Genomic DNA, 21,483 nt, shown 5'->3' with positions numbered 1-21,483 from the left:
AATTCTGAAGCAATATATAAAAAATTTTCAATGTCAAACAGTAAAATTTTGAAGAAAAAAACAGATGGAGACAAGTAAAGTGTTTCGTGTTCTTTAGTGTGGACTAAAAGCTAACCAAAACTAAAAATAAACCTAAGACGAGTGAAAGTCCTTCATAATCGGTTCCGTAGTCCTTATCAATAAAAGGTTGTACATCTTTAAAATACGAATAATTTCACGTTGACACAAATTTACGGATAGTTTTAAAAGTCAACACATTTTCCAAAGAACCCATTATGCAATTTTTAGCCACATCGTAGTATACGATAGGCTCTTAGTTTGACCCGAGCCGTAGTAGTACTGGCCGGGGTTTTCGCTTTCGTTATCGTCAGATTTTAGCTTAAATGGAACCAATAGTGGTAGCTGAGCTCAGTTAGAGATTTTATTTTAATGAAAAAATTTTTCACACCGCACCCGGGAATTGAACCCTGCGGGCTGGCGCAGCAGTAAGACACCCTACCACTGTGGGATTGGACACTTCTGATTTTTTGTTTAGGGTCTTTGAATTTTTTTCTTTTTATTTATGTGCTAATTAAATAGATAACGTTGTGGCTACTATTAAGTCCCAGCCCTTGGGCCATTTTGTTTATATTAAGTTCTTATAATAACTTTAAAATAGTTTGCCCAGATTTAGCCCCCCCAAATTTCAAACCCTAGCGACGCTACTGTAGGAAGGGGATACTGTACGCACCTAAAAGGGGCATGACACTGATCTAAGACAAAGAAGGGTATGACCTTTGCGTATGTAGTATTGACAATACCCTATAATACCTGCATAACACGTTAAAAGTACCTAGACTGGTCGCATGCAAATGTTTCCACCCTGTATTTAAAGAAAGGGCTTTTGGTACAGTTGTGTTATCAGATGACCAACTATTTAACAGCAGAGAGGAGGTGCTCTCTTCTGCAGTGTCAATATTTGCAAATAGATGGACGTCACGTGACGTATCATCATCCACAATGGAATGCCTATGGAATTTTTGAAATTGCTTTCTAGTGCAAGGCACGCTGATGTACTTGTTTATGCTTTCAAAGGCTCTTTCATAAGAAAAGGTGGGGAAAGCCAACCTTACCCCATTTTCGAATGAATAGAAAAGCAGACAAGCAGTTAGAACCTTGTAACTCTCGAAATGTGTTGGCTTGTTGTATGGTAAAGGCAATTTATGTTAGTAACAAGACGCTAACAATGTTAACGTTTTCTTGGAGAAATTTTCGTGGAATTACAAACATGATTTCATCTTCAAGGTATACTAAAATGACAAAAAAACTGATAAGCTTACCTAACGTTTCAGTAACTGTTAAACGTCTTAGATTCAAGGCCGTAAGTTAGACAAAATCAGGAAACATATGATGGAATGTTTTTTCTAGATTAATTATTAAATATAATTGTGTGGCACCTACAATTAAGAAAATATGCATATATTTTACATTTTCAAATAAGCTGTTTGAAACTTCCTTATTAATTTGCATTAATATAGCAATTATCATCGGGGTAAATTTTTCAACCAAATTTTGGCCCTTATTCAAAATAATTATGAAATATATAATAATAATAATAATCTAAGCTTTGCCTTTAACGCTTTTAAATTTTTAATTAATTAAATTCTCCATGAGAGGAAAAATAAATTTGATTAATTAATTTAATTATTAAATAGTTTTCAACTAATGGAAGTTGAGATCATTTTTTTATTGTTTATGTGTTTTTAATGAATCATTACAACAAACCTTTTATTGTTAAGCAAACTTTCTCAAGCCTCACGAAGTTTCCTGATATCCCTTAGCAGGGATAGATTTAATTTTAGAAGTAGGAATGGAGAACTGTGTAATGCGGGCGTGCATCAAAGCCGTGGACCACCCTCCACGAGAAGCATGGGTACGAAAGAAGAGGCGGGTCATAGCGATAGAGATAAAAAGGAATTACGTAACTTTCGCCGTCCCCGTCAGCAACGCCATCAAAACGAAGTTTAAGTGAGCCAATAAGATAATTTAAACTTTTCGTTACGTGTTGGAGGGAGGGGCTCTTACTAACCGTTCTCCATTCTTACTTCTATAATTAAATCTATCCCTGACCTTAGTTTATCTAAAAATTGGAAATTTCCGTGGATTTTTGGTCAACAACTTATTTCCCTGACATTTCCAGGTTTTCCAGATTTGAATGAACCACATTGACTTTGTATGTAATTTCCGAAATGGTACATTGATTTAAAGGGAGTATGAAACAAACGCTAGAGATAAGTGTGCTTCTTAAAAATATTGCAGAAAACTGCAGATATAAAGGGAATATAAAGAAAACTGTAGGGATAAAAAGTATGTGTTTATAAATGTTTCGAAAAACGGGAGATTTTGCCTAAATAAATATTAAACAAACTGTAGGGATAACAATGTATGTTTAAAAATATTGCACAAAAATGCCAGGTTTAAAGTGAATATAAAGCAAACGGTAAAGATAAGTCAGTTGACCTTTCAAAGATATTGTATTAAAGTGCAATTTTCTACCGTGTACATACTTTCAAGTGAAATAAATGAATACTTGAAATTTGACCCTATTGCGCTGTCTGCTACCGACCGTCACACGTTTCATTTCGAGACGCGAAACTACAATCGAAACGTCGCTATGAAATCAATGTATGCATATTAAAATTGAAACGAAATATCAGTATTTTATACAAAGTGGGGATTTTTATTAGAAAACACTTGAAGGCTCTCTCGGCTTTTACTTTCGAAACTTATAGAAACTTAAAAAAAGTAAAAAAAAAAAAAAAAGAAAAACCAGTTGGCCTTAGAATTACTCTCGGAAGGGAAATTTGAGGGAAAGTAAGTGTGGGGGAAGACACCGCTGGAAATCTTCAAAATTTCATGGTTGCTGGGTGAAACCCTCACGCGGTTTGTAAAGAGAAGTGAACCACAACGGAACGGATGTTTCCGTTGCATTGTGATTTATAAATCGGAATTCAGAATCAAAATGGATATCGCGGTGAAACTACGAAATGTGACTTATTCCTACGAGAAAGGAGCTAATGCCAAGAAAGTTTTGGATGGAGTTGATGTTACAGTGCCTTGCGGTGGAATGTAAGTTCAATTAATTTTTATTGTTTAATGTATTTTGGGCGTTTAAATTATCAAAGTGTTTAACAATGATCGTCAGTGCCTTGCTGTGGAATTTAGGTTCAGTTAGATTCATTATTTAATGTATTGTGGGGGTTTCAATTATCCGTGTGGTTATTAATGATCGACAGTGCCTTGCGGTGGAATTGGAGCTCAGTTAGTATTTATTATTTAATGTATTGTGGGGTTTGAATTATTAAAGGGTTTTAAAATTATCGTGAGTGCCTCGCGGTGGAATTGGAGTTCAGTTAGATTTTATTATTTAATGTATTGTGGGGGTGGCAATTATCCATGTGCTTTAAAATGATCGACACTGCCTTGCGGTGGAATGTAAGTTTAACTAGTTTTTATTATTTAATGGATTTATGGGATTTAAATTATCAGTGTGTTTAAAAACTGTCGACTCTTGGATAATTGAATAATGCTATCAAAGTATTGGATGGTGTTGACTTCAGAGTTTCTTGCGATGGAGTGTAGTTAAATTAATTATTATAATATTAATATGATAATGTGCGGGAAAGTATTTCCAGTCATTTGTGAGTGCAATTCAACCGCTATCTACAACAGACTGGAAAGCTTGTAAAATCCCTTCGATTCAGTGATCATATAAACCCCAAACCTACCTGAAATGCTCTTACAAAATACTGGCAACCCTGAAGAAGCGCAGTTAAGGAACGGGGGGAGGGGGTTCATTAACCCCTTAAGTGCACAGGGTGGTAGGACTGAAGTACAGTGGGTTATATGGGCGATTTTGAGTCGAAAATGTTCTATGACCTTTTTCCCTAAGGGTCAACCGCAACGGGTCAACGTTTTCAAAACAAGTTATTTTTAGTGTTTCTTTAAATTTTAGTTATAGTTTAAACGGTATTCCTCGTGGCAAAATGTCATAGATCATTTTCGACTCCAAATTTCCCGTAAAACCCACTGAACTTAGGCCCTACCACCCTTTATGGTGAACACTGTATTTTAATTTTTTTAATTGCACGAGAGTTGAAAATTTATTGGTTAAGGAATTTATAGTGTTATCAGATAGCTAAGTTAAATATAGTTTATCTGTTACTATCTCAAGAGTTTTATCAAGGAGATAATCATGTTTGAGATTCCTGACACTGATTTTTCCTAGCTCTCTCAAGGGTATAGACTTAATGGGATTGCGTGTAACAGCGTGTTACTTGTAATCATATAGTACTGCAAATTCTGACACAGGCATTGATGCACCGATTACGCAGATTTAGTTTTATCCTAGAGCTCAGAGGTCCTATAATTGATATAAAATCTTAAAAACGTACTCTTTATTATACTATAATTTCATGAATCAAATTTATCCTATCAATAAATATATTATGCATCAAAATTCCCCAATTTTAATTAATTAATTAATTATAAAATTCCCCAAGAAAACTGAGTTTTAGGAGAATTTTTGATCTCGGTTGAAGTTTGGGACTGAGTAACCGTAAAATTATGATTATTTGGAACCAATGTTTTCAAGATATTTTCCTGTTTATTCAAAGGCATAGTTCTAAAGAATAGAGTTCAAGCATCCAAATAAACAATTGAGCGACCGAACCCCTTTTCAAGAACTCCTGTTGGTCAATATATTCAGGGTTTCTAGCTTACTAACAGCCGTGCAATGCGAGATAACAATAGGAACTTTGAAACTGGGCTTATCCCCACCCCCAACGCCATCATGGTACTTTTTTTTACAGAATGAAAGCTGAGCCCCTCAATATTGGGAGCTACGGTGACGTTGCATTGTCCCTATTGTAGAATTATGTTGAATGGATGGAAAAATTTCGGCCTTAAAAAATTAAGACACCAGCGGGGACTCGAAAATCTGTAAAGTCGTCCCATTCTTGACCTTTAGTAGGTCATTCCCTTACATACTTGAAGAGAAACCAACGCACAGGGGGGCTGCCATCGGAGGCTATTTCCCTAGCTCCAAGAGTCAAATAAAACGGACCACGTGTTTACTACACTAAGACCATTGAATACAGTGTTTAATGGTCTTAGGGCCAACTATCACTGCCTGTTGAGGCACTTCTTGACGCGAGGGAAACAGCCTTGGATGGTGGCCCCGCCCCTGCGGTGTAATTGTTTGCACCTCGTATGGCATTATAATTGAATGGTCTATAAACAGGAAAATTTTATGAAAACATTGGTTCCAAATAATCATAATTTCACAGCGAGTCCAGCTGCGTTCAACATTACGAGACAAAACCATTCTTCTAAAAACTCTGGTTTCTAGGGGAATTTTGTTCTTTAGTTTGTTTGCAATCTACATATATTTTAATTGATTAGACATATCTATCGCACGATATCAAACATTTCTTAGAAATAAATTAACCTGTTGCTAGCATAAGAAATGAATTATGAATTTCAAGGTTGGGTTTAGTTTAAAATATTTAAATCTATTTGGTATGCACGTTGCTTAAACTTCGAAATTTTGGTCGGTTTTTTTAAGAAAAATTTTATTCATTACCATATATATATTTGCACCATAGGGGGCGTTGTCGTTTCTCTATACAGGGTGTTTACTGTCAATTCTGCCATAAATTAAGGGTTGTGTTCTTTTGGTAAACTTTTAATTGAATGTGTCAAAAACATAAGGTCTACAACATTTAGTTAACGGAGATATTGACTTCCAAACATTGGCCCCAAAAACAACGGAAAGAGTCACCACATGTGTAGTAAGACATCTGCTTTCAATAGTCTTCAATCTTAAGAACGTGATTGAACCTTTTTATCTATTAAATGTGTAGAAGTGTTCAGGGGCCAATGTTTGGGAGCCCATATCTCCATAACTAAACGTTCTCGACCTCATGTTCTTTTAACACTTTCAACTCAGTTTGACCCAAAATACACTCTTTATGATAAGCTTATCGGAAACACCCTTTAAAGTGAATCCACAAAAAGAAAATTTAACATTGTGTTCAAGATTAAATCTGAACAATAATACCATGAGGTTAAACCTCTCAGCTATTTTGATTAAATTGAAATTTCGCCACCAACACACGCATATACCCAATGTCACCCAAAACGCCAGTCTTATAAGCTAATTATCAATTCAATTATTTTAATTTGATTTGATTTCACAACAAACAAAGCAATTAAAGTAATTAGCCAATGGTAAAAATTTAATAGTTTCATTTCCTACGTCAATTCTTAAGAACTATAACGAATGGACAAAAAACACTTGTCTGTTTGTCTGTAAACAAATTAACACGAACAGTAATTAATTTATCAATACAGGAAAATGATAGTGTAATTATTTCCAATGATTCTTAAACCGATAAGGAAAACACAAAATTATTTGCCAAAATTTTAAAAGTTGGTTTATTAGTAAGTCAACATGTTGTTGGTTCTTTAATTGAACCAGTTTTTTGGGCAGTTTTAATTATATAAAGTATTAGTTCATTCAGGGTTCATACAAACCTGGAAAACCTGAAAATGTCAGGAAATAAAATGTTCATTAAAAGTCAGGGAAATAAAATGTTCATTAAAAGTCAGGGAAATAAAATGATCATTAAAAGTCAGGGAAATAAAATGATCATGAAAACTCAAGGAAATAAAATGTTAACTAAAAATTTAGGGAAAATTCGTGAAATCCGGAGGCTTAAGCAGGGATTTCTCCAACTAAAAAAAACCACTCCCGTACTTATTACTCCGAAAAAAAAAAACCACACCAGCAATTACTTAGTTGCACTTAGAAATAGCAGGGAATTTCATTAGAAAAATCCTGGTAGTGTAAGGGAAATCGGTTTTCTAAAAGTTGTATGAACCCTGTCATTGCAATAAACCCTTTTCAAAAGTCGGGGTGCCAAATAGTCTGGTCTTTGAGCACCATGCTTGCTTAAGACAAAAAATTCGGTACGTGGATATCAAAGACGTATGGCATCAAAGAGAGGACTTTGGTGGACTGGTAACTTTGAAGCCTTACGTATCGTCTTTGGACCCAAATACCGGAAATTCCGTGTTAATATTTAAACCCATGAATTACTTTTTTCAAATATTTTCATTGAGAAAGAAACCCATCGAACTTGAAACTTAACAAAAGCGCAAATATAAAAATGTAAGAGGTTTATCCCTATTGTTATATCTGTGTATTTAAACAAGCGTTAAATATGAAATTCTACTGATAATTAACATTTCGAAAAATGATCTTATTGACACTATTAACAAACCCTTCTGTCAATAACCAAAAATTAGATTCGCGTCTGGCTCTGCTACACCAAAAAAATAATTGTTTCATATATATCGTTTGTTTGTATTAACCAGAAATAAACTAATATTGGTTATCAGACACGAGAAATGTGTTTATCCTTACACTCATGTTCTATTTGCTCACGAACAACTAAAAAACCCTATCGTATATTAAAAGTAAATAAATGACAAACGAAAACCGATTTTCTTTTAGAGATAAGCATTTGGGATACATCTAGTTATCTGACTAGGAGAATACATACGATTATACACCAGGAGGCCACGCTGTACCAAGTAGCCTGGCCTCCTGGTGTAAATGGTATCAATCCTCCTAGCGTGAAAACAATGTATAAAATTAGTAATTATTAAGCAGGGTTCATACAAACCTGGAAAACCTGGAAAAATCAGGGAAATAAATAGTTGACAAAAAAACTCAGGGAAAAATCAGGGAAATTTATAATTTTTTAGTAAAATTCAGGGAAATCAGGGAACTTTGCGTCAAACAGGAGCCTAGTAATTAAGGAAAATATTCATCAACATACCCTCCATAGGATTAACATTACACAATACTTTGGAGAATCATAACTCTGGTTATATTAGAGATACGGGTATGTCCTTTGATTATTTAATAGTCCTATTTACCCCTCCTCCTTCGTTAATTTCTGCTCCATACGATACTCCATGTACGGGAAAAACCTGGAAATCTCAGGGAAATTTTTTTCCAAAAGTTGTATGAACCCTGTTAAAGGCCGACTTCCAGCGAAAAGGGTTCTAGCTAACTGAAAACCGAGCATCGAGACTAACAATGGAGCGACCGTGCCGATTTTCGAATCCCCACTGGGGCAAAAGTTGGAAGGGTTCTAGCTAACTGAAAATGAACAAATGAAATCCTTTAAAATTTATTTCCTCTCGAATTTTTGCTTTCCCCTAAAGGAAATTCTCTATTGTGTAGCTTTAGTTCTCTAGAACCACATTGCACGACTTTCAGTTAGCGAGAACTCTTCCATCATTTACCCCAGCGCGGATTCGAAAATCGGCACGGTCGCTCCATTGTTAGTCTCGATGCTCGGTTTTCAGTTCGCTAGAACCCTTTTCGATGGAAGTCGGCCTTTAAGGGAATGAAAACTATGAATAGTTTCGTATTTACGCAGGCACTAGGAACTTATTTTTAACAACTTTTAAATTTAATTTATGTAGGAGTTAAAGTGTTACGGTCTAGAGTAGGACACTATTAACATGCTAAGGGTTCTTGGACCCAACCTTTCGGAACTCAACCAAAACCACTTCTTAAAGCTTTCCTTAATGTTTCTGACAGTTGGTGAAATTCGCTAACCGTTTAAATATTGTGTGTACCTCTATCAGGCATTATATCAATGATGATTAAGCATGTAATTGATGTAAGATACCATAATATTAAAATCAAGCATAATTAGTAAAGCTTGGGAATTACACTGTGACTTTCTCAGAAATTAAAGTTTAAAAAGAAAATATGTCATCGTACTAACTAACGACTAATTCAATACTAACTTGCAATTCTATCATTATTATTTTATAACCGCAGTTGTTATTTTTCATTTTAATTAGTTTCAATTCTAAAATATAAATTTTTGGATTATTTTTTAATTTCAAAAGACATTGTAAATATCCTTAATACCGAATATTTCCTTCGTAATATCGATTCCAATCTAATCTACTTTCAATCGAAAATTGTGTCAGGGTCAGTTTAATAATATTTGTAATTCAAATAAAAAATGCACTTTTAGATTCACCCTGTCCTTAGCTTGGTATAGAATGTGAAATAATATTATCCGGTCATGGACCTACGTGGTCGTTTTACTAAATTTCATATCACCATATAAGTAACGGAACTACAATAAGTACGGTATTCACGGTGATACGTTGGAGGAAGTATGTTTGTACCAAGCACCGTCTTAACCTTTCGGCCAGAAGGGGACTTTTCAAGGGGCCCTATGTTGGGGCCAATGATTTACATGTATTTATTTGAATAAGGGGCCCAGTGCTCTACGCTGCTTGGGGACCTTTAATGATTTACATGTAATTATTTGAATAAGGGGCCCAGTGCTCTACGCTGCTTGGGGGCCTTTAATGATTTACATGTAATTATTTGAATAAGGGGCCCAGTGCTCTACGCTGCTTGGGGGCCAATGATTTACATGTAATTATTTGAATAAGGGGCCCAGTGCTCTACGCTGCTTGGGGGGGCCTTTAATGATCTTCAGATGACCCTGCAGCCAAGCAACTTATTTGTCAAAACATATGTAAATGCATAAGTTTATATCTTCCATAAGTATGACACTTCCTATACTTCGTAATGCCAGAGGCTTACTGAGAGCTAGTTGGAGAACGACAAGCGAGAATTGACTACACGCAGTTTTGCAATCCATCTTCCTATTTGGTGTCTCGCTTTAAGAGAATCTATGACGTTTCACCTACGTCATTTCATGACCAGCTCTCAGTAACCAGTGACAAACTTATGTAACGTATGGTAAAAGCAATCCCTGGCTAGGCACAGGTATAAAATGGTTTTTAAGTTACTTGGAACTTGTTACGCTAAATCCAATGGGAAATTAAGCCCTGCAGCAATGGAAAGTACCATGCTTATCGTATATATGTTACTTTTAATACAGCCTACTCCATTGCTGCATAGAAATATATTTAATTTTTGGGTCAAAAAAATAGAGTCTCGGAACTGGCTTCGAACATATTAGGTAACTTGATCTTGACTCGCACGATCTTCCGCGAAATGCGGGCGTTTAACTTTGAAAACGTGTCTGGTTTCATTGTACATTAATACGTGATAGCTTCCGTCATTTAGTTTTCAACGCACGTTTTGTCTGCTGCTCGGTTATGAGGTAGAAAGGAAAATTAATGTGTCAATGCCGAAGAAACTGGTTTAAACTTTCATTCGGATTTTATACGAAAGTGAAAACTAGTGACCTTGAAAAACACTCATCGATTGCGACTGCGTTAGATCCGGTACTAATAACTTAGCAACATAGGAAAGGAATTCAAGGATTAGCGACGGGAAACAACCGAGTTAAACCGAAACTAAAATGGTTGATTTTATGATACCGAAGATAATAAATTTGTCATCATATGCGAAAATTACACTTAATAGTGAAACATACGTTTAAAGTTCACGTTAATTCGGAATATTTTGATAATTCGGCTTAAGCTGTTTCCAATTGCGCACTTAAAGGCTCTCATATGCCTACGCGCGACAAAATGCGCACAAAAATTTAAAGAGTGTTGCATTTAATTTATGTCATATTTCCGTTATTTCTTTTCCGAAAAAGTTTCAGGCTACAGGACAAATGTCTATTAAAGCAATTTGCTTATTTTCGTCATTGGTATTGGCGCTTAGAACTTGTAGCTAGCGATTGAATTGCACTCACAAATACCTGGCAACACTTATCTGCACACATTGATTGAAAATTAGTGTTTTGATGACAAAACTGTTAATTTTTATATATTTAAATGTACTCAAATAGTAATTCTGTCATCGAATTAAATCTTTTATATACATTTAGGAAATGTATGCCTTTTGAAAATCAATTCTGTTTGCAATGTTAGCAAGATTAAATAATAATTTGCAATTAGTTCAACATTGTGTTCAAAGCAGGATTAGAAATAATTTTAGTCCACTTTGCCACATGGTCTAGAGACCGGCGCATCTAAACACGTCTCGAAACATTTTCTGTCGATAATCCTTTACTATATGCGCCCATTAATTATAAATTAAAAATAACCTTCTTCAGGTGCCAAGTTCTTTGAAGGTTGAGAAATATAATTTGATGACTGAAGAAGTTGCAAGTTTGTAATGATTGAGAGAAGAAGTGCTTTTGCCATGCGCATAATCTTTTAAAACGGGTTATTTACTTAGATTTTGATAATATTGAAGGTCATTGTAAGGGCGTTATTGAATTTTATGCAATAAATTCCCAAATAAAACACTGACGAAATTAATGGCTATATTAAATAAATAACGTGACTAGTACAACTTGTAACCAATGTAACATGTGGCCACATGTGGTGTAGTTGAAAGGTTTATCATGATGTGAGCTTAATCACGAAAAGAAGTCATAAATATATTTGACTCATCTGGTTGAGTCAAAAGTTGTATGGTATGAAAAGGACTTAACAAGATCCTTTATAAAGAATATCCGAATTTCCTGTTTTTATTTATAATACTATATTCTGTTGTTGTGGCTTCCCTTTCTTATCTACATTTGCATATAAATGAAAAATTTAAATTTTACTCTGCAGCTTAGTGTGTCTGTCTATATGTCTCGAAGAATTTTAGGAGGAAATGGGTGGGTCTATGAAAATTAAATTTTCGTTTACCATCTTATAGATACGCATTGCTCGGACCAAGTGGATGCGGCAAAACAACTCTACTGAAAATAATAACGGGCAAGAAGAGATTAAAGGGTAACAACGAACTGGTTGTATTGGGATCAAGACCCGGATCTCCTTTCTCTCAAGTACCTGGACCCGGAATCGGGTACATGCCACAAGTAAGTCAATTACGCATTATACGAAGCGATCCTATTCTGCAGGCGTAATAATCTGTCATGCCTCTGACCTGATACCTTAATGAATCAGGAATGAAACAAACTCCTCAATTTTTCCTAAAATAAATTAAATTTTGAAATTATAGGAATTAGCTTTGTACGAGTCCTTAACAACAGAAGAAACAATATGGCTATTTGGGCAGTTAAATCTCGTAAAGCCGTCTGTCATAAAAGAAAGAATGATCAAGATTGCTGGAGTCTTAGAATTGGGACTCAGAAACAAGCTAGTTGGAAACTTAAGGTAAGTGCGCCTCCCATGGTCTAAATCCTATTGCGTAGATGACACCAGAGTTTATAATACTTCTCTTCGAGAGAAGTGTACACCACAAAGTGGGGTAATTGTAACATGATTCTGCTCAACATCAGAACATTTGGGGCAAGGTTACTAAACCGAATCATATACGCGATAAATAGTTCCCTCATCATTACTCTATTAGCCCTTAAAGGGAGGGTGAAGAAGAAAATCAAGTGATTTTTATCAATCCTTCTACCAATTTTAAGACCAGTCTGCACAGTGAAACATTCAGGAAATATCACCGAATGATTTTAAAATTCAAATTAGGTTCAGATTTAAAGGATAATTTTAAACAAGGACTGCTGACCAATCGCGTAACGCCCTGCCTTTTTGTTAACAAAATTCTCGTGGCACGCTCCATGTCTCGCGCCACGATTGTCACGTCGCGCGCCTAATTTTATCAAATCTCGTGATAAATTTCATTCAACACGGAACGTGCCACGAGAATTTTGTTAATGAAAAGGCAGGGCGTTACGTGATTGGCCGGAGGACCTTCTTTAAAATTATCCTTAAAATGTGAACCTAATTTGAATTTTAAAATCATTCGGAAGTATTTCCGGAATGTTTGACTATGCAGACTGGTCTTATAATTAGTCGAAGAATTGATAAAAAATCATTTGATTTTCCACTTCACCCTCCCTTTAAAACTATTTCGCAAGGTTAGCTTGAAGACGAGGTTTGTGGGTTCATTGCTGTTGATTTAGTATCACACAGTTATAGAATTCACCTCACGGTGCGATGAACATGAGAGCATGGGAAGAATAATTTTACATAACTAAAGTATTACGAGGAGACACTATCTCCTTCTGACGATACTTAGCTTGTAATTTGTCCTCAGAGCAATTAAGATGTTCCACTGGTTTCCCAGTAACCTGACAACTTAATTTTATTTCATTTAACTATAGCGGAGGGCAACAAAGACGAGTGTCTCTTGCAACGGCACTAATTCACGACCCGCCACTATTAATCCTTGATGAACCAACAGTCGGTGTTGATCCACTACTCCGAAAACAAATTTGGTCGCATCTTCTCAGTCTGACAGCTACGAGAAACACGACAATCATGATTACGACGCATTACATCGAAGAAGCTAGAGAAGCGAACATTGTACGATGAGTGCTGCAGTGATTATTGTTATATATGTTAATGAACCATTTTGTTTAGATTGGAGCTATGAGACAAGGAAGAGTATTAGTCGAAGCCGATCCAGCACAGATTATGCGAACCTTCAACGATAATAATCTCGAATCCTGCTTTTCAAAAATATGCTATTTCGATTCAAGCGAAAACGATGCGGTAAGCAATGTGAAGAATTTCAAACTCATCAAATCAATAAATGATAAAAAAAATTAGAGAGCAATTAAAAACTTTTATAGTAGCATGTTTAAGCGACCTCAGCATAGCAGAGCTACAAGAAAATCGTTCGAAAAATGCATTTTGTAAAACATATTATTTATATCAAACATATTATAATATTTATGAACATATTTAATTTAAAATCATGTCTGCACTCTGCTTGGTACTAGTCCTTCAAATCATCAAGGTCGTGAAAACATGAAACTATAGCTTTAATTTTTTTCTTATTAACCGTTTCTGTATCTTTGTCGAACGATTTTGTTGTATCTTATTCTTCGAATTTATGTTTGAAAGACAATGAACAAGTTAACTAACCTTTAAAATTTTTCATATTTGTAATTTTAGTCTGAAGAGAATAAGAAGACGGCAGCGGCTTTGGCTGTCCTAACAAATCAAAAGAACGAGTACACGGAACAATCGGCTTACCGAGCTAGTATTCTGATACAGTCCATGCCAAAAGTGCCACATGCTTTATTCAGAGCGAAGGTTTTGCTTAAACGAAACATCACCTTGAGACGAAGACAAATTCCATCCATGATTTTCCAAGTCTTTGTTCCTTTGGTTACAATCGTCTTGTATTGTCTTTGCATTGGAAGTGAACTGTTTGATGTTCCAGTAGCTGTTGTGAATGATGAAGGTACAGGTGGCTTGGGAGAGAAATTCATTAATAAGATTGACCGAAGCATCGTTGAAATTGTAAGTAAAATCTTGAATTTTTATCGGTTTAAAACATCAAAGATTGATAGTAAACAGTCAAAACGCTTTATAAAGAAAAATTTAATTCATAATGGTATCTTTGAAAATCATTCTGCTACGTTCATGACATTAACAATTAAGCACGCAACTCTTCAATATTATTGGATTGACCACTTCGATGTAACTAAGAGGGAAATACACGAGGGTAAAACTCGAGGGGGTAGACGCTTTGGATCTCTGTGCACACCTGAGTTCAAAAGAGTTCACCTTTGACAGTGCATTGAGTTCAAAGCCTTCGGAACTCACAGTTCAGCTTTGACAGTACATTAAGTTCAAGAAATATTGTACACCTGTGTTCTCAAGTGTCTACCCCCTCGATAAAACTTCCCCTTCCATAGCGCTTTTCGCGCCTGCGCCATAGGGTTTTAGGATCATGGGACTAGTGTGTAGAGACGGCAAGGGATCAACCTCTTTCATGTCCCGATTGCCTAACCCCTTTTTTTACATCGAAATGGTCTATTATAGTTGATAGTGAATGGTACTAATACTAGTACTTATGTGGTTTCTTACATTTCACAGAAACCTTACGATTTTGAAAGTGGTATACAGTCAGTCGTTTCTGGAACGAATCCAGTCGTACTTCACGTCGGGAAGAACTTCACCAATTGTTTCAAGAGAAGATTGGAGGACGGACTGGATGCTGACAACGAAACTCTTCTCTGTAGCTCCGTTTCGACACATTTTGATTATTCTAGTAAGTCTAACTTCTTATTTCTTATCCTTTTAGATAGAGGTTATGTTGTATACTAATTTACAAAATCTCTCTTAGATCAACAGATATTCTACATACTCTACAGGTCTTTTCTAAAGTCCTACGTAAACTTTTTTGAAGACTACTTAATTTCGATTAATAAAACACCAAGACAGGCAAGCATTCCTGTAGAGGTAAGAGGACTTATGTTTCTCACCAAACATTTAGTCAATGGGGTTAATAACTGTCAGACTCCCTGTACACCCATCACGGATTACGTGAAATCTTTTTATCTCTGTCAAGGGCAGGGCTATTAAAGATTACTTGTTATCAATTTAGTTCAGTCAAAGGCACAGCCATGTACACAGATTACATTGAGTGGCCGGCCCCTTGCGTTTAGCACAACTAGTTAATTCTAAAAGGAAGACTTCCATCACTCTGCTTAACGTCAGCAAGATTTCTTTTAGCCTACTATACATTTTTTGTTCGTTATTACAGATGGCACAGCCAATTTACGGAAGTCTTTATGGCAGTTCAGGGGAATTTATGGTCCCAGGAATTATCCTAATCATATCTCACTTCATGGCAACTGGCGCATCTATCATCATTTTAATCAAAGAACGAGAAAATGGATTGGAAGAAAAATTATGGATGAGTGGTGTCACGAGAATCGATATTTTAATATCGCATCTGGCTGTGGAATTTGCCATAAATATCATACAAACGATACTTTTACTGATTTTCGTTTTCCACGTCTTCCAATTACACCTCGAAGGTTCCATCGCCTTACTTGGAGTTATTACGTCCATTCAAGGATTAGTTGGCATGTCTTTAGGTAAGTACACCAGAAATGTATAAAAAATTACTTGAAACAAACCATTTTTGAAAAGTAAATTTTAACATTTCCCTGAAACTACATTTGAGGTGCCCGTTGTTTAAAACTAACTAAACAATGTACTTTCTTCCAAATAGGTTTTATGATATCATCATATGTGGATAATGGAGCCTTCGCTATAATTGGATGTGTGGGATTCATGTTTGCTAACCTTTTCACATGTGGTAAATATGATTTATTACTAACGCATCGTGAGATTTTATTTTTTTCAAGTTAACTTGACATTATATTCATTGAAGTTATCTTTACGTTTACATTCTCATTCAAGTTATCTTAAAATTATTATGTTCGTTCATCCAGGAATTAATAAGCTAACTTATAGATTCCTGGTTCAACTTACCTTCCCACTGTACCATTAAGGCTTACACAACATCGCGTAATGCGAAGTGGTTGTTGACGAGATTTGAGAAACACTTAGTTTAGTTTATCTGTTAATGCTTGATAACTTAGATGATAGTTGCGAAGATTTAGTGTAGTTCGAAGTAACATTTACAAATATAAATGAAATATTTATTAAAGTTTGGCGTGTGTTATAATAATGTATAGAAACAAAGATGGACGAAGGTTTAACTTTAACATGTGTATTAACAAAGACCAGTCATTAGACTACTATATTATAATTATTGGTTTCTGAATATTTTAAAAAATTATAGAAAATATCGAAGTTGTTGTACAGTACAAAGCGAAACCTGAATTATTTGAACCTTTTTTAACATAAAATTAAATTTCATTCTAGGTGTTCTTTGGCCAATTGAAGGCATGCCTTACGCATTGCGTCAAGCGAGTTACTACTTTCCAATCATGTTGCCAAACGAAGCCTTCAAAGCGATCATGTTTAAAGGATGGGGATTGCAGTATTTGACCGTGATTTTGGGATTTGTATCGTCGTTCGTATGGCTTGCAATTTATATGGTTTTAACAGTTATTGGGTTGAAATACATGAACAATTAAAACTAATCGAAACTAATCCTAATATTCGCTTCATACTCAAACAAAACCATTTATTTAAAATATATTCCCTTTTTGGTGGAATGAAAGTGTGCTATTTTTTAAGTTGATAAATCGTAATAAAACTTTGTAATAAAAATAAAAATAATTCCTATTTCTGTATTTTGTTGAAATTTGTATAAGGACAAATAAGTTCCTTCGGCGGATAGGCCGGAAAACCTGAAACATAAGGCAGAGAAAATGTGGTTTTAGTCATGGTTTCGCTTTTACTGGTTAAATATAATAAATGTTTTATGAGAGGCGTATTGAAAGGTTTGTTAACAAGAATTTTGAGCGAAATTTGCCATGAATTCTGAAACGCGAACTTTGAAGTGAAATAAAATTACTTTCAATGAAGTTTTCTAAACTTACAGAAGACATACATAAAACAACAATACAGCACCTTTATGAATGTATGTCCACCATTCGCAGATCAAATTAAGATGCGAATTCACGAGGTTTAAATTTGAGTAGTATGTTTTTACTCGGCCCTCCAACTAAACGCCATTTTACGTGGTATTGATCCAACGAGCGTACCGCCGTGAAATCGTATTTCCTTATAATGGAGGCAATTATAATCTTGATTTCGTACAAAGCAAATGCACCACCTGAAAAATTTGTTATATATCAATGATACGTTTCATTAGAACAAAAAGAGTGAGTCAACCAGACGTATAGACCGTTTTTGAGGTACATTAGGGGTGATACATTGCAGCTCATATGACATTACAGGGATAAAACGAAATGGAAGGCACAGTTATACCTCGTATCCATCCCTCTTAAAAACCCCAAAATTTTCTATTGAACTCTAATACTGAGCAAAGCGAGTGTTCGAAATGACTAGAAGGTGGTCGAGGAATCTGAAGTCTTTGAACTAACTAGCAACTCCCGATCACCTTTCTAGTCGTTCAAGTTAGGATTTTGTCTGAATTACTCTCCATGGGATCACGATTGAAATGTCACGTTTTGGGTTTTACATAAACTTGAGATGAATAGAAATCAGTTTAACAAACCCAAGCAATTTCTTGGTCCAGCAGAGAAAGGGATGTATGAAAACGGATGCCTGTTCTCAGATTCAATTGTTGCAAACCTCTCTGGGATAAAGGCGTCTGGATTTTTCCAGTGAGCCGAATTACGGTGAACAGCGCTTATAAATACTAGTATGTCCGTTCCCTTAGGAATATTGCGTCCAGCTGTAACTCGTGAAAACATTTCACATGACATTAAGCATTAAAACATTGGATGATCTAACCCTGAATTGCTACAACCATAAGTTAAAAATACAAACCGATCATAGTATCACGTTCGAGAAGTCTACCAATAACCGGGGTTGGAGGGTACAACCTCAGTGATTCCTAATTATAAAAGTATTTCAAGTAAACCTTAACCTTCAGTTGCGTTAGACACACTTAGACTTACTTGGCAAACCATATTCAAGTAACTCATTTTGTTTAAATGTTCCACAGTAATGTCCCCTTTATAATCTTCACCAAGAACATCATCCAGTTCTTTTTGAATTTTTTTCTGAACATCTTTATGTTCACCAAGCAATTGAAGTGTCCAGTTAGTGCCAAAAACTATTGTTTCATAGGCCTGAAATATTCCATAAACAATTTCTCTTCGTTGATTCAAGTAACTCGAAAAAGAAGGCATTCTTACCCCGGTTGATAATGTTATCGTTTCAGTGACAATATCTTCGAAAGAGAAATTTTTATCGCTCGATTTCAGTTTCTCAAATACTTGGTTAATGAAGGTAACATTGGGCTCGTCTGATTCGTCCTCGCTTCGTTTCTTCATTTCTCTGATTGTCTGTAAATTCAATTCAGTACAAATTAAAATCTGATATTCAAAATTTTAACCAAATTTGATGAAACATACTTCGCGAAACGTATTAGTAATTTTTGTAATTTTGTCCATAATTTTGATTCCATTTGGAGCAAATTTCAGCCAATACTTATTATAAACCACCGGATTCAATGAAGCTATCATCCAAGTTTCACTGACTCTATTTGTACGTAATGCGGATAATTCTTAATAATTCAAATTCTGACTTTAATTATGACAAAAGGAAATTATTTATTAAAAAAAGAATGAATAACAGCTAAGTGTAAGGAGTAAGAGACCGTATGCATTGTCCATGGTAACTGAGGTAACTCAGGTATAGCTATCGTTTCGGTAGACCGAGCTAGCAACGTCACCAAAGGATAGAGCCAATAATATTTAAAAATATTTGTTAGGCTTTGACAGGTTTCTGTTCATTGTCCATTAGCACGGACATATTCTGGGTATTTCTGATAAGTTGTAGAACCTATGTTTTTTGACACTATTTTGACCCTAAGTACACACTCTTCAATTTATGGGAGACTTATCAGAAGCACAGTGTATAAATGTAATGTGTCATTCATTCCTGCTTCTTTAAATAAATAAATTCTCGGTCACATGTTGCGATATTTTTTTACTTTTTAAACCCATTTCTGATAAATTGTTTTTGGTCTTCACTTACGTCCTTATAATAGCATAGAAGTGTGTCTAAAAATGTGAATGATAAATTGAAGACTTCAGTAAATAAGCTATAACATCCTTGAGAGGATCGCTACGTGAACTTCTACTATTGACCTACATACCAATCAATATATTGAAAGTACAACATGACGTTAAATTTGTGATGTCAACTTCGCTGTCAATTTTCTCCTGAATTTTATGCAACAAGAGCTTAGAGTGATGGTTCATGTACGAGATAAAACTGACGGCACCCTTTTGACTAAAGGATGGTGAAACCATTCTGCGATGTAATTTCCAATAATCATTACTTCTGCAAGGAGTAAAGGAAAAATATGATTACCGTTGGACATCTGGTCAAATAAAAATTGTAAAAATTGTCGTACCGAGTCATGGCTAGGCCATTACCCATAGCGAGTAGTCCAAAATAATATGTATTTGACTTTGCGATCAAATGTTTCTCGTTCAATACTTCCTACAAAACCCAAAGGATATTTTATGCACTTAACAAGTTTGAGTGTTTTTGTTAATTTTTCGAGAGTAGTTTAAAGCAAATGTTGGCTCCTGTAGCACCCATAACATTCTGACTGATCTTCTACACACAAATTTTACCTTGCGAAAGGCAGGAGCCAATCAGAACTCGTCCATGAGGGAGGAGCTAAGACTGGCTAGAGAACGAAAGGATATAGGAGCTGTCCGATCTGTGCTTAGTGAGCTCCAAGAGAGAGAGAGTAGGGAATAGGGTATAGAAGCGGTATGAGCTGGCGAGGATTCTATAGAAGCGCGCTATGGTAATTTTGCCCATAAATCTTTTGGTTTCTTCTTAGCTACAAGGTATCGATGGGATTTATAGTTTTACCGCAGTAGCAGAAGTAAATTTACTTCTGGCAGTAGTAGTATTAGTAATCAAATTAGTAACGGCTACATGTGATTCACTTTGCAAAGCAGCCATTGAAAAATTATTCCCCCTGACCGGTATATTAGGGGATATTTCACTAGAAGTGTATTTATTGTAGTAGGGATAGCGAGAGTACGTAAACGATGTGGCTTAATTATGGGCTAGACCATCTTGTTTTAACTAAAACATAGCCTAGACTTGCTTTAAACCATATAAAAAGGCAGTATGCGTTTTTGGATTGAATCTAACATCATCTTTAAAAATGACGACTATTAAATAAGGAAAAAACAACCTGATATCAAGACGTCCCTCCATTTTAAAGGAGCACTAGAACCCTTGCTTGTACTTATTTATTAAGTGTAAATTCGAAAAAATAAGTTACTTACCGCGGCTCTTTCTGGGGAGCAAATGATCAAGATATTTGTGACACCTCGACGAATGGAAAATATTCCATCACCCTCGAATATTTTGCAAGCACCCAACAAACATTGATACACATCTGAAAAAGAAATGAATAAAAATGAGATTCTATACTACTATTTAACAATTTCGCTCCTTTCAACGTTTTAAATTAATTATTTGTCACTTCAATTCTAGTTTTCCTAAACCACGAATTTAATTAGTGGTTCCAACTTCTCGTTTTAATTACATGTAAATTGTAACTCATTCTAATTATTAGCCTTCCGGGTTTTTTTTGGTATTGTGAAAAATTTTAAATGGTGTTAATATTATATTAGTTAGAGATGGGCCGATACCAGTTTAAACCGATACCGATATGATCCGATACTTGGGAAACCGATACGTACCGATACCGATATTTTACCCGATCCTTCGATTAAACCGATATCAAACCGATACCGATATGGTATCGGTATCGGCCCATCTCTATTGATGATTCCCGATCCAATTTCGGTACTTGAAACTATAAAACTGGCTTATCATACGAAAAACCCATTTTAGACACTAGTTACGTTATCCAAAAATAGATGAAAAACTGTGCTGTCTCAGAGTTTAGGTCTTATGGCGTCATCTACTCTCAACATAAGTATTTATTTTCTTCAAAAAATATCGGGTAGAAATATCGGTTCATTTTTAACCGATACCGATATATCGGTTAAGGCCAAATATCGGTACCGATACCGATATGGGATCGGTATCGGCCCATCT

At 35.3% G+C, this 21,483-nt stretch overlaps 2 protein-coding genes across 3 annotated transcripts; one reads left to right on the top strand and one right to left on the bottom strand.

Annotated features, from left to right (window-relative positions):
- The first annotated feature begins 2,899 nt into the window (after nucleotides 1–2,899).
- LOC149709171 (ABC transporter G family member 23-like) lies at nucleotides 2,900–17,042 on the top strand. 2 transcript variants are annotated; one of them, XM_089864563.1, is made up of 11 exons: nucleotides 2,900–3,108; nucleotides 11,720–11,882; nucleotides 12,026–12,180; nucleotides 13,140–13,341; nucleotides 13,399–13,530; nucleotides 13,936–14,286; nucleotides 14,866–15,040; nucleotides 15,116–15,231; nucleotides 15,536–15,872; nucleotides 16,010–16,096; nucleotides 16,669–17,042. In XM_089864563.1, the coding sequence occupies exons 1-11, from the start codon at nucleotides 3,002–3,004 to the stop codon at nucleotides 16,881–16,883; spliced, it is 2,040 nt and encodes a 679-aa protein (XP_089720689.1). In that variant the 5' UTR covers nucleotides 2,900–3,001; the 3' UTR covers nucleotides 16,884–17,042. The 2 variants fall into 2 exon arrangements, with proteins under 2 accessions (XP_089720689.1, XP_089720690.1); XM_089864564.1 differs by lacking the exon at nucleotides 2,900–3,108 and adding an exon at nucleotides 3,375–3,474.
- LOC149709170 (cytochrome P450 4V2-like) lies at nucleotides 16,421–20,793 on the bottom strand. Its single transcript, XM_089864565.1, has 11 exons — nucleotides 20,703–20,793; nucleotides 19,805–19,893; nucleotides 19,544–19,731; nucleotides 19,379–19,448; nucleotides 18,798–18,924; nucleotides 18,579–18,728; nucleotides 18,339–18,512; nucleotides 18,208–18,274; nucleotides 17,933–18,112; nucleotides 17,323–17,527; nucleotides 16,421–17,099 (listed from the first exon to the last, which is right to left on the bottom strand). Exons 2-10 carry the CDS (start codon nucleotides 19,828–19,830, stop codon nucleotides 17,358–17,360), a joined length of 1,152 nt encoding a protein of 383 aa, XP_089720691.1. The 5' UTR covers nucleotides 19,831–19,893; nucleotides 20,703–20,793; the 3' UTR covers nucleotides 16,421–17,099; nucleotides 17,323–17,357.
- Between the last annotated feature and the right edge of the window lie 690 nt (nucleotides 20,794–21,483).

The sequence above is a fragment of the Phalangium opilio genome, unplaced genomic scaffold (genome assembly GCF_054372755.1).
Source record: "Phalangium opilio isolate 3A_F unplaced genomic scaffold, DU_Popi_V2 ptg000013l_1, whole genome shotgun sequence".
In the NCBI taxonomy this organism is placed as follows: domain Eukaryota; kingdom Metazoa; phylum Arthropoda; class Arachnida; order Opiliones; family Phalangiidae; genus Phalangium; species Phalangium opilio.
The sequence above is the reverse complement of the archived record's forward strand: the minus strand, read 5'-3'. Positions and strand labels throughout refer to the sequence as shown.

Bases quoted from the DNA above. Each gene is read 5' to 3' on its own strand.
- LOC149709171 (XM_089864563.1), top strand. From the start codon at position 3,002: ATGGATATCGCGGTGAAACTACGAAATGTGACTTATTCCTACGAGAAA. The intron at 12,181-13,139 runs GTAAGTGCGCCT...ATTTAACTATAG, and splicing joins AAGCTAGTTGGAAACTTAAG to CGGAGGGCAACAAAGACGAG. The intron at 13,531-13,935 runs GTAAGCAATGTG...TTGTAATTTTAG, and splicing joins ATTCAAGCGAAAACGATGCG to TCTGAAGAGAATAAGAAGAC.
- LOC149709170 (XM_089864565.1), bottom strand. From the start codon at position 19,830: ATGGGTAATGGCCTAGCCATGACTCG. The intron at 18,729-18,797 runs GTATGTTTCATC...TTGAATTTACAG, and splicing joins TTACTAATACGTTTCGCGAA to ACAATCAGAGAAATGAAGAA. The intron at 18,513-18,578 runs GTAAGAATGCCT...GGAATATTTCAG, and splicing joins CGATAACATTATCAACCGGG to GCCTATGAAACAATAGTTTT.